We start from the raw sequence: 12,836 nt of genomic DNA, 5'->3' as shown, positions 1-12,836 counted from the left end.
CTTTGGAAAGTGTGCAGATCAGTGCACATGAAAAGGTACAAACAAGGGGGAATGAAGGTTTTACCCTCAAGGAGCTCATAGGAAAGACCACAACTAAAGGCGACACCTTTGCAATGACTGCACAGTATGAAGTGAAGCAATGTTGCAGTGTCTAGTGGTACAGTCACCAGAGAGGACTTTTAGTTATTTGTTACGAAATATTTATTGCAACAAGACAGGATGTCTTGCAGGAGCTTGAAATCTGGTGAGAAAAATAGTCCTGTAGACAGGTTTCCATATGCAAAGTGTCAAGAGCGATAGGAGAGGCATGGGTGAGGTGGTCTAGTCATGGCAACTGGGGCCTCACAGCTGGGAGTCTGCCGCCAGACGGCCCCCCTCCTTGACTAGAAGCACCACCTACTGTTTGTTCATTCGGCAAACACTTCTTTTTACTTCCCAGCTTGGATGCAGCTGTGAGCACCTTGACTCCCTCCCAGAAGTCTTCTGAGCTCCATCCTAAGCTCCCTGCATAGCTTCTGTATTTCCATTAAAGTAACAATTTTGCTAGATGACATGATTTGCTTACACATCCGTCTTTCCAACAGAGTGTGAACTTTTTGAGGGTCAGAAGGATTGATTCTTGTTTAAAAATATATTTGAATCCTTCTACTCTTCTATATCACCACTGTGTCTGCCCACAGTGAGCCATGTCCTCTCCAGGCAGAATTACTGCAGCTCTTTTTAAACTGGCCTTCCTGGGACCGCGGCTGCCCAGCCCCCTGTCATTCTCCGTGAAGAGTACTTGTGGGAAAATAGAAACCAGATCCATGATATCCAGTCCTTATAAATCCCCCAGTGGCTTTCCCTTGTACTTGGAATCCCCCAATGGCTTCCAGGCCCTGTAAGGTCTGGCACCTGCCAGGCTCTCTGACTTATCTCTTGCCATTCCTCCTCTTTCCTCCCACTCTCTTAGTCTCTCCTGTAGCATTTACACTGTTTCTGGTTTCTGTTTACTTGTCCAGTCTTCCTTTTCCACTAGATAATAAGTGTCTCAGTGACAGTGACCTTATGACAGAGTGACTGTTCCTCACTCTGTCTCCAATGGTTAGCTTGGTGCCTGACGCTTAATACATGTCCAGTGAATAAATGATCATTAACTGAGTGAAAGGCAAGAATAGATGGCTCTAGAGCACGGTGTCCCAAAGTTTTAAAAAAAGATTTTTTTTTTTTTTTTTTTTTTTGCACAGTGAGATAAGTTGAAGAGGCTGCTGCTCCTATTGGAGGCAGACTGTCCAGAATCTTCCTGTTTGCTCCAAGGACTTAATGGATCAGTGTTTTGGCCTACCTTTTTTCAGATCTTAGACCAGGAAGCTTTGTTTTAGGGACCGGCAAGATGAGATCATGGATCTCTTGCTAACATGTGTGCAATGTGATGCCCAAAATGAGAAGTGTGATGTGCGAACACATTCACAGTGGGCCAGTGGGCTCATCTATTCACCTGCAGGGTTGCTAGAACCCTTGGATTATTGGATTTTGATAGCATTTGCCTGAGGCAGTGTGGTGAACTGAGAGGGTGCTGTCCAGACCTCCTTTCAAAGGACTTGCTGCCCAGCTCTGGAGATTGTCTAGTAGTGGTCTAAGTGTGGGTGTGTGGGGGGTGTGTGTGTGTGCAGGCTTTAATTAGTTTATGGCATTGGGAGAGAGAAAAGAGGCTGCTTTGTGCTCCCCTGCTCCCTGGTAGTGACTACAGCCTAGTGAGAGGTTGAGAGATTAGGGTCTGTCTGTTGTGCAGTCCAGGTCCTGGTGGCTGGACTCTGGGAGAAAAGATGGCCACAGGTATTTCCAGAAGTACACTGCCTTATCCTTCCTTGGGAGGCTGGAACCTTCCTTCAGAAGACTGCCTGGCCCAAGGGAAGTTTATGATGATGTCTTTGTTGGCCAAGACACAGTGTCCTACAGAATAAGTCAGTCCATTTTCTGACCCTTGTCCCTGATCTCAGGAAGCTGTTATCTATAAACATAAGACACCTTTGCTGAGGCTCTGATTCAGTGGTGCTTGGATTGAATCAGGCCCTTTCTCTGACTTCCATTCTGACGTCTGTCCTTTTTGTTCCCAGGGGAGCCGCAGTGGAGGGTTCTCACTCCTCTTCACCCTTGATGGTGTTTAAAGTGTTTGGAGGTCCCAGGCAGACCTTTTTCCAGGGCCCCAGGCTCAGCTCTCCAGCCACCTTCTTGGCATCTCTGCTTGGATGTCTAATAGCCCTCTGTGATCCTGTTCTTCCTCCCCACACCCCTCAGCTGCTGATGGAACCCTTGGAATCCTCCCTTCTCTCCTCCTCAGCCTGCAGCCCAGCCACCAGGAAGTCAGGCTGGTTCCTCCTTCAAAGGATCCCCCCCTTCTGACCTGTGCCTGGTCTGACCAGCAAGGCATCTTGCCTCCACACTGCAGCCTTCTGCTAGTGGCTGATTCTCTGCTGGTAGACTGCTTTTAAAACTGAAGCTCCATCACCTCACCCCTCTGTGCAGAACCTTGCGATGGCTCCGCATCTCGCATTGAAAGCCAGAGCCCTTTCAGGCCTGCAGATCCTTCCTGCCTGGCCTGCATCTCCTCTCCCACCTGTCTCCTCCTGCCTTCTCCTTCCTCTCCTGCCACCCTAGTCTCAGCGTTGTCCCTAACATTGCCAGGCTCTGTTCCACCTGAGACCCTCACTCTACTGTCCCTTGGGCCCGTTCCCCAGGTACCATGGTCCTTCTGATCCCCCCTAACTAGCTCTAATTTTTCCTTTTTCTTATAGAGCATTTATCACTTCCTAACATACTAAGTACTTGATTTCATTTATTATGTATATTGTCTCTCCTCTCCCTAGAATGTAAATTTTTTGAGGGCCGGGATCTTTGTTTTATTCACTGATTTGCCCAAGTGCCTAGAACTGTGCCCAGCATAGAGTAGGAAATAATAAATATTTATTGAATGAACATGTGACTCCTGATTCCTCCCTGCCCAGAGCCCAGGCCCAGTTGAGCATAGCCATCTCCCTGAAACCGTGTGGCATGCCTGAGAACACTTAAGTGGCAGCTCTGTCAACATCTTTAGAGCTCCCGTTCCAAAAGGGCGATGGGTTTCTTTCCTCTCTCACTGAGACTTCACATTTTCTCCATCTCCTCCCAATAATTTTTTTTATTGGACTGCCAGTCATTTCTTAATTCTCTCAGCTTCCTAGTGTGTGTGTCTTCATCCAAATCACTGATACAGATGTCAAAGCAGAGAGCCCCAAGGGCAGGGACCAAGCCTCACCTGCCATCTTCATCCATCAGTCAGGAGAGGCTGGGGGAAGGGAATTAACATCTCCGTGTCAGCTACAGTGCTCCGCCTCCTTAGCCTTCATAACAACCCCTGATGTAGGTACAATCATACCCTCTTTCTGGATGAGGGAATGGGGCTCAGTGCTTAAGGGAAACAGAAGGGTTTATAATCTTTAGAGGGTCACAGTGACAAAAAGTAGCTTATGGGGAAAAATTGTGTTTTTTTTTTTCCTGAGCATCAAAAGTGAACCAAAGTAGGGAGAAAGAGGATCTTACCACAGACATTTCTTTGCTGGGGGCGCGGGTGTGTGTGTGTGTGGGAAGAAGTCTTTAAGGAATAAAGCTCTTTCTCTGGGCAGCTGGCAGTACCTAGTTGTTGAGGTTCCTCCCCTCTGCTCTCTTAGCCCTGCCCCCTTGACTCATAAGGCCCCTCCCCCTGTGTGTCCCTGGGGTCCCCTCCTGCTTCCTATCTCTCTGAAGCCTCTTTTCTCTCTACTTTCTGGGGGGGTCCTCCTCTTTGGCTCCCTAGGACTTCCACTCCAGATCTCCCCACTTCTCTAAGGGGATGGTTGGAGAAGTCCAGTCCCATATGACTTGCTCTCCAGGAATCTGTGCTACCTGTCATCTCTCCCAAGTGCTCCCACGCTCTTAAAGGAAATGTTCTAGAATTGTATGCAGCATCAATATCAAACTCACTGGGACATGATTTGCCACATCTTGCCTTCTCTTCTCCTTTTGTTTAAATCAGGACAATGTTCTCTTGTTTCTAGATTTGGGGTACTATGCTAATTTTTCTCAATTCTCCAACTATTTATATAATCCTTTGAGTTGCGAAACCAGCAAATGTGCCTAATTGAATTTGTTCATCATGGCATCCTTGAGCAGCAAATATGATTATCTCCATTTTACAGACAACAGTCAGGTTCAAAGAAATCAAATGGCTTACTGAAGGTCAGACAAGTAAAAAAGTAGCCAAACTAGGATCTGGACACAGGTGTGCCATTGCAGAGTGGCATTTTTTCCCCCCACTTGGACTATCATGTGAGTTGAGAGACTGTATTCTTTGGAGGGTAGCCCTTCCTGGGGCACTGGCTTTAGTTCTCAGCTACCACCCCCCTCACCCTAGGCTAAACAATCATTCTCGCCTAAACAGGGTGAGATGGCGGGAGGTGGGGGAAGAGGGGTTTGTGTCATTCCTGAGCATTTCCTCTGTGCCTACAACAGAATAAGGCTTTAAAAAAAAAAAAAAATTAAATTCACAAAAATCAGGTAAAGTGTTACTTACTTTTCAATGTAGAAAACCAGGGCTCACCTATTTGGGATTCCACACGAGGTCTGTTCGATTCCAAGTCTAAATCAAACTGCAAAGAGATGAGAAAGGTATGTCATCTTTCAGTCTGGACAACTCAAATTTTTAGTGATTCCCTCAAATGTAGAGGCCTTAATGGTAATTATTTAAGAGAACTGAAGAATATTATTTAGCGTTTCTTTTTGCTAAAGGGAAATTCATTTAGATGGAAAGCCATTACCAGTTAAGTTTGCTGGACTGATTTTGAAGAGTCCTATAGAATAGAATGCCCTTTGAATTGACCTTCTTCAAATCTTTGAAATTGTGACACATGAAGTGGGATTACTGAGAACTGTTATAACAGATGACATACTCATTTTCAGATAGTTCAACTTAGGATCTCAGTAGAAGCATATTTTGGGTGTGCCTTGTTGACACTAGTGGTGTGCTGAGCTACTTGTGTTCTCAACTCATAGGAGCACACATGAAGGCTGCCCAACAGGGCTGTGGGCAGCAGATGGCAGGAGAGAGGGCACTGACTAGGCTGAGCTTGAAGCTGAATATGTGATTTTGAATGTGCTCCCTGTTCTCCCACTTGGTGTCTAGGCTTCTCTTCTCATTTGTAGTATCAGTGGATTGACCTAGAAGGGCTCCAGGCTCCTCCCAGCCCTACATTTCTAAAGACTATCCCTTATGCAAAACCCTTAGAGCCAGTTGTGTTGTGGCATTCACTTTTGTTTCTGATTTAGGCTGCCCTTATGATGTTTATGTCATAAATACATGTCGATCCTAGAGGGGTTGGGGGGGCGGGGGCAGCACCCTGTAGTCAATCTTATTAGTATTTTTATAGCAAAACATGTAAATTTTCACAATAAGTGGGATAAAGAGAAATTTTCAATAGCTCCACATCAGTTCAGGTTGGATTTTGCTTTGAACCGAGCTCTAGCAGTTCAGGTTTTGTGGCCAAATGGGTTTGCCACAAACTTATCAAGAAGACTTAAAGTTTTCAGAAATTTTTTCAATTATGAAATTTGTGGATAAGACATTTTCATCTTGCATTTGTATTTCTTATTGGTGCTCACGTCTAGGAATTACCTAATGTGGTGTCATTAATGGGAAATGCAGTGCAGTTAAAAATTACTCTAGGAAGATAAAATCTACTTTGTAGAGCTCCATTGCTATTTCTGGGATTACAATGTGTCTAATGGGGAGCACAGGAAGAATTATTTGCAGTCATGACCGTGCAGCCTTCAAGACCTGGGAACAATGCAGCTGTAGTTATGACCAATTATGCTCATGGCTCAGTACTTACAATGTCAGGGAATGAACTGAGTCCAAGTCAGAGATTTTTCAATAATAACAGCTGAAAGAGAAATGTTTTCTGGTTAGCTCTTAGTTACACAGAAAATTAGCCAGACAATACCTCATTCTCTAAGAATATTAGAAAATGGTTATTTTTCCTATGATAATTTGGAATAGTTTACTTTTGTGGTACAGTGCATTTCTCCATTAACCTTCTTGGATCAGTAGCTGTCCCTGAATGTTCCCCATGGAAATCAAACCTGAGCATCCCTCACTTCTAGAACCTCCCTTTCCATCCCCTTCTCCCCCATCTCTAAATGGTTCAGCCAATCCAAGCACTGATGCTCTCTGGGCACTGCAGAGAACTCACAGGGATGCTGCTGTGGGTTTTACATTTTTTAAGAAAACCGCAATACTCAACATCTGTTGGGTATTGTATGAAAACCTAATTTTTGATTATGCTGTCTTCCTTTTAATGATGGCATATTTTGCAAAGCTGGGTTTTTGGCAGTTGTTGAGATGAAAAGGAAGTATCACGCAAAAATCAGCATGAAGTAGAAAATGAGGGTGGCCACGTGCAATCAGATTCCAAGAATGGAGAAGTCACGCAATGCCCCATGGGCACATGCATTCCGTTAGAGAGTCATCATGGCTATTCAAGAATGAAGTAAACGCATTATTTTTTTCTTCTCTAAGTTGTGACATAAATATACACAATATTTATTAAGTTATTTGGATATAATTAATAAATGAAAACTGTACAGATTTCTTTTGGGGTGGAGGGGCACCATGAAAAATTTACTGAGACAGTAAGGGTGCCGTGAACTGAGAAAGTTTCGGAACCTCTGGAATAATACACACAGTTGCTCAGACGTAGAAATATGGAGTCATCCTTGATTCCTCCCTCTTTCACTCTCCCAAATCTGCTAACCAATCAGTAAGTCCTCTTGGCATTATCCTCCAAAAAATGTCTTGAATCCATTCTTCTGTCTGCTATTACTGTGCTCACCCTTGTCTAGCCCACCATCTTCTACAACTACCTCTGTGTGCTTTGGCTCCTGCTCTCTGATAACCCATTCTTCAAAGGGAAAATTTTAAAAAAATATTTATTTGAGAGAGAGAGAGAGAGAATGGGGGAGGGGGCAGAGGGAGAAGGAGAGAGAAACTCAAGCAACTACCACTGGGCATGGAGCCTAGCCTGACTCTGAACTCAGGCTTACAGCCCTGAGATCATGACCTAAGCAGAAATGAAGACTCAGATGCTCAACTGACTAAGCCACCCAGGTGCTCCAGTAATCTTTCAAATATATAAATTAGATCATGTCACTCCAGGGGTTAAAACCCTCTAGTGGTTTCCGTTTCAATTTCAAAGGACTCCAAAGCCTGCCCGTGTTGGCTCCTGCTATTTTTCTTACCTTTCCAGAGTCTCTTTCTCCCCTTGCTCACTGTGCTATGACCTCTGCCCACCGTGGCCCTTCCCATTGTCTGGAAAGTTCTAGATCTTTAAATGCTGTCCTTAAGTGTCACCTCCCCAGTGAGGCCTTCCCTGAGCAATTGATCTAAAATCGCCCCCGACCCCACCTGTACCGTATCACTATGTATCTTATTCTTTTTTTTTTTTTAAGAGGGAGAGAGGGAGAGAGTAGGGGGAGGGGCAGAGGGAGTGGAAGACATAATCCCAAGCAGGCTCCATGCCCAGCACAGAGCCCAATGTGGGGATCAATATCACAGCCTTGAGATCTTGACCTTAGTTGAAGTTAAGAGTCAGACAAGTTTAACCAACTCAGCCAGCCATCCAGGCACCCCTCTTACCATGCTGTTTTATTTTCTTTTTTTTTTCATGCTGTTTTATTTTCTTTATAACATTTGTATCATGTTCATTGATCTGTTTATTGGAGGATAGAAACTTTGCTCCTTTTTGTTTGCCATTATATTCCTGCCACCTAGAATAATGCCTGGTACACAGGAGGAGGTTAATAACTATTTGTTGAAATGAATAAATGAGTGATTATTTCACATGGTTTAACTTTGGATCATTTGCTGATGGCTCCTAATGGAGAAGATCCAGAATTTGTGTCGAGAGGAGGAAGTCAGTAATTTCACTGAGTGATGTATATGTATGTAAAATATACATTTATATACAAAATGTTTTATAAACTAGGTATTCTAATTACGAGTTTTCTATATTCTTTGAAAAGAGACAACTGCTTGTTATCTGAACTCCATTTTTCTTAGCAATACTGATGGTTTATCATAAGTTTATATGGAATTAGATAGTTAATGAGCAACTCCCATCATTTCATTTGTTATTTTCCTAACAGGCAAGCTCCTCCTACCTCTTCCTTTACTTTTTTCAAATTAGGAAAATGAGATAAAGATGTACAAAGGAACATTGCTATAACAACAGCATCGAACAAAACATGGGAATGCCATGATCCAGCCTAAACCCACTGATGTGTTTTCTGAGATACCACCAAATCCAGGTCGGGCGCAAAGTGGAGAGGCAGCAGGAACAGGTGTGGAATTATTCAACATCTCTGGCCAACAGCAGTGGGGATTAAGCAGAGATTTCTTTAACGAGATTAATTCTGAAATACTAAGCAGTTTGGCATATCCCTCAAGATACAAAGCATTTGTATCTATGTAAGATTAAAGGAGCTTTCACACAAAGCAATTTTATTTTTCAACATGAAAGTGATGCTTTGGAGGGGTTGCTTGAAGGAGGCATGCTGCAACAAATGTGGGGCATGCCAAAGCTTCTTTATATAAAAGACAGTTTACTCAGCCAAGAATTCTATCTGTAGCTTTTACTACCCAGTACATACAGAGCATTGTTCTTCAAATCACGGGATTATGGAGAAAGGGAGACCAGGGGTTAGGAATCAGGTTGACAAACATCCCAGGCCGGTGGTTATTCAATGATAACCTTGGATATCCAGGGATGGCAGCTCAGTGCTTCCTGAGGCAGACTGTTGGACAGCTCTTATAAATAATAAATAATGGCGATGATGCTGGTAATAATGATAAGAAAGATCACAGCCACTGTTTCTATGTTCAAGACACTGTATTTAGCACATAACAAATTACACAGACTTCTGCTAAATCTTCCTCCCTTGGGCTTTCACCCAGCCTTCCCAGGTCTGTTCTCTGGAGCTACTCACAACAGATTTGCTCCACAGCAAGCTACAGATATTGCAACACAGCTTCTGTGTTCTGTACCTTTTGTTTTGTTGGGTTTTTGTTTTGTTTTGTTTTACTAAACTGAGGTTTATTTTTTGAACCTAAGTAGTTATGTAGATCAGTATTAAATTTCATCTTGCTGGCTTTGCCTCCCTCTTCCAAGCTGCTCAAATATTTGTGAATCTGATTCTATCACTCAGTGTATTAACCAGACTTTATAAAAATGTGCTACTGAAAATGATAACCTTCCACATCTCCCTCCTATCCCTTTTCCCTTTCTTCTTTTCCTCTTTTGTGCCACAAAAAATTATTGACTTTCTATGTGCCAGACACTGTCAGGCATTGGGACTGCAGGATTGCCATAAAGCACATCTATAGACCTCAAGATCTTGCTGAAGCAGGGAAACAGAAAAATAAATTAAAATACAGTATAGAATGATGATGTCATGAATGAAAACAGAGGAGGTGAATGTCACTGTAAGCTGGAAGAGAATCTGCCAGGGGAAAGAATAGGGAGCTAGGAGAAGGCCAGGACTCTGCCTGTCTTCTAGGCTGTGGGACCCAGGAGGGGAATGGGCTGTCCCCACTTAATTAAAAAGTGAGCCAAGGATGTTCTGGTGTTGGGAAGGCAGTGGGTAGGCTTTAGCCACTATAAAGACATGGGAAGAGAATTCTGTGTAGAGGGAGGTAAGGGGAACTCAGTGATGAAAGGGGTATGCTATTTACTGCTCAGTGATACAGCCCCTTCTCTCTCCTACCTGCCTGGCCAGGGTGGCTCCTCCCACCCCCCCCCCCCCACCTCCCGGGGAGACCTCCTTAAAAAGCAGGTTCAGCTAGCTTAGCTAGCAGGTCTGTTTTCACATGGCAGACTGGAGAAGTGGGGAGCATTCTAGATTTCAATAAGAAACCAGGGAGGGACCGTTTGAGAGAGGAAAGGAGTCATTTGTGCCCTGAAAATGCTATTAGTCACTAGAAGGGCTGATAAGACCAAGGCCAAAGCGACTTTTCATTATAACTGCTTGTGGGGTTCTTCTAAGCATAATTACCTAGTCATATAGAATGTGAATACGAAGACTGGAATCCTCAGGAATCCAGGCAGAAGGCTTGTCTACTCATGTTGCAGAGCCCAGGATGGTGCTGGGAGCCTGCAAGTTCTCAGGTGTTAGGACAGAGAACAGGTGACCTTGCTGGATCTGTTATCCCATGTTGGCCCCATGGCCTGTTCAAAGAGGGATCCCTCTGAGGCAGTGAGCCCCTCCTAAGGAAAGAAACCTCAGGAGCAAGACAAAATCTGGGAATGAGTGGGTTGTAGGCACATTTGTTAGGCTGAATCTCTCCACAGTGCCTCGCGTATCTCCCTGCAACACTGTAGAAAGTCGGTTGCGCAGACGGATTTGGTTAGGGCTGAGGAGCTCTACTTGTTGTCAGTTCAGAACATTCTAGCCTGACTGAAGAGTGTGATAGTGTTTATTGCCTTCCAGACTGTGTCTGTGAACATGGTCTGGTGTAACTCCCGGGGCACAGAGTGCACACATAGGGCTGAGCTCCAGGAGCATGGCTCGAAGCTGGGAACCAACATAAAGCTGAAGCTTAGCACAACTGTGGGGGGCGGTGGGGGGAATATGCTGGGGTGATGGTGGTGGTGGTGTGGCTTCAGTGGATCTGGAGCTGGGAAGGAAGTTCAGGACCTGGGGTGTGCTGCTTAAGCATCCATGTCTTCTAAAAAGGTAAAGGCATCAGTCAAAAAGGGCAAGGATCTTTGGAGCTGGGAGTGATCAAATAACAAAAAACTGACCAAACTCTTGTTACTGAACCAGCACTTCCTAGCTTGGACGAGACGGGAAGAACAGAGGCAGATGTTCGTAGACGAAACGATTTTGAGCCACCCAGCTGGAAGTGAAGAGGTTGGGTAAACCCTTAAGATCCCAGGAGAAGGCCAGCAAGCGTGAGGTTGAGGACTCTCGGCTGCCAAGGCTCTACTTAACCGTATGTTTCAGTCCAACTACAAAAGCGGAGACGGGAGGGCAGGGCTTCACCCCTCTTACAGTGCAAGCGAAGCCTCGATCTTTGGTAGATAGACGTCTGAGTTCTTGCCATAAGGTCCTGGAGAGCAGGTTGGTTTTAGAACAGTGCAGCTATTCAGCACACTCCCTGTGGGGCTCACGCATTTCCTGTCCTCGTGCAGGGCCACGCTGAGGCTGGCACAGGGTTCCACAGGGTTCCACGAGTAAGTAGCCATCAGCTGGGGAGAAGGCCAGGCATGGCCCATCACGGAGCGTCTCTAGTTAGCGTGGGGACTACAGGCATCGGTCTCCTGGCCCTGCCACCCCCTGACCTCCCTTCTGTCTCCTCTTGCTTCTGTACTTCAGTATATTCACAGTCCTGCTTGCTTTTCTGGAGGACGCGGCCCACATTTCCGCCAACTCTTCCAGGGTGAGATTTCTTTTTTGGGGCCCCAGCTGGCTTTCGAATTTCCTAAAAGACTTCAAAGTCTGTTCATTCTCTAGAACCCCAACTCCAAGTCACCTCCTATGTAACAATGGGCAAGCTCCTCTGGAAGGAGTGTCCTTTTCCCTCCACAGTCTCCTGCCCTTTCCTTCCTGCCCTGTTGGCGCTTGTTTGCAGGTCCGCCTCAGCCACGGGGTGGGTAGCCTCGCACAACTCCTGGCACAGGAGGAGGGGGGCACTGCCACAGACGGCTGTGCCTGGACAGATGGTCCACAGGAGACCGGCTGCACATCCAGTTTCTGGTTTGCATTTTTCACCTAACCTCCCCTCCTGCTGTGGAGAGGCACCCAAGAGCCAGGCTGTGGATGGGCTCCGACAGCAAAGCCTCAGCATGGGGTGGGTCCCGGGACCTTGGGGGCGGCACAGGTGCTGCTGGCAGAGGCCTGGAAACTGGCTGCAGCAAGGGGAGGAGCCCCCTTTCTGTGAAGGAACCCGGGCATTCTCCGGGGCCCTGCAGATGCGAGGCCTTTTGGTTGCTGTGATTATTGTCCTCAGTTGCCGGTTCTAACCTCTGTAACTGGCAGGATTCTTGCTGTGGGCAGCTGTCGTCCCTCTTGGGGGAAGAACTAGATGGCCTGCTTTGGTGAGCTCTGTGGTGTGGTGCCCAGGCCGATCTGGAGCCACATTTAAAAATGCCAGGGGACAGCACAGAAGTCAAAAAAAGGTCTCTTAACCTCCCTTAGGCCAGTCAGTGCAGTTTTTAGCAATATAGACACCCCAGTATACTCATTAAAACGTCATTTCCTAAGGCCTTTTTCATACATAGAATTTCAAAGATATTCAGGTTTGAGCTTTCAAGGAGGGGGGCCCTGAGCAGACACCCCTCACAGAACACCTGCGGAACCCCAGCCACTGGCCTCCTCACCGTCTCCCAGGAAGCACCTGGGAAGCACCGTCTCCCACTGATGCTCTCCCATTTTAGAGGTGGGGGAAGGGCACGCAGGGAAACCGCGCCATTGGCTTTGGGTCACAGGAACCTGTTTGTAGGCACAGCCGAAGTTTTCCATCTGGGGAATCCTTTCTCTGCTTCATTGGCCGGGCTGTGTGGGGCAAAGAGGAAGAAGCGACCCCGTACACACGCCCTAGTTTCTCCTTAAACGCAGAGCCCGAGGTTCTGGAGAGGAAGGGGCCCGGCCTCCTCTATTTGTAGGACTACCCTGCGTGGAGGGAAGCAGGGAGCAGAAAGGCCCAGGGAGGGAGGGCAGAGAAAGGGGAGAGAACAAAGGAGGCTGCACGCTGATGCGCCTTGGTTCGAGCCCCAGGGCGGCCACCCGGC

At 46.2% G+C, this 12,836-nt stretch overlaps 2 protein-coding genes across 18 annotated transcripts in view; one reads left to right on the top strand and one right to left on the bottom strand.

The window, feature by feature from the left end:
• Positions 1–12,836, top strand: part of CBY2 (chibby family member 2) — a 102,891-nt gene that overhangs the window by 44,611 nt on the left and 45,444 nt on the right. For 2 of the 5 annotated variants that reach the window (XM_025478269.3, XM_049099523.1), the window contains exon 2: positions 10,870–11,038. Coding sequence is in view for 2 of the 5 variants with exons in the window: in XM_049099521.1 (XP_048955478.1) it covers positions 8,326–8,388 (63 nt within the window). In the remaining 3 variants the exon portion in view is untranslated. Of the gene's footprint in view, positions 1–8,233; positions 8,389–10,869; positions 11,039–12,836 lie in introns of those variants that run through there. The other 3 variants (XM_035704569.2, XM_049099521.1, XM_049099520.1) reach the window with 3 other exon arrangements.
• The window catches only part of ERICH6B (glutamate rich 6B), a 56,167-nt gene that overhangs the window by 43,209 nt on the left and 122 nt on the right, over positions 1–12,836 (bottom strand). For 4 of the 13 annotated variants that reach the window (XR_003147948.2, XM_025478256.2, XM_025478265.2 and 1 more), the window contains exons 1-3: positions 7,288–7,353; positions 5,883–5,933; positions 4,568–4,643 (exon numbers count right to left, since the gene is read on the bottom strand). The gene's annotated coding sequence lies outside the window, so the exon portion shown is untranslated. Of the gene's footprint in view, positions 1–3,274; positions 3,305–4,567; positions 4,644–5,882; positions 5,934–7,287; positions 7,354–10,098; positions 12,832–12,836 lie in introns of those variants that run through there. The other 9 variants (XM_025478258.3, XM_025478260.2, XM_035704568.2 and 6 more) reach the window with 9 other exon arrangements.

This window comes from Canis lupus, chromosome 22, assembly GCF_003254725.2.
Source record: "Canis lupus dingo isolate Sandy chromosome 22, ASM325472v2, whole genome shotgun sequence".
Lineage (NCBI taxonomy): Eukaryota > Metazoa > Chordata > Mammalia > Carnivora > Canidae > Canis > Canis lupus.
This window is presented reverse-complemented; position numbering and strand designations above follow the sequence as displayed.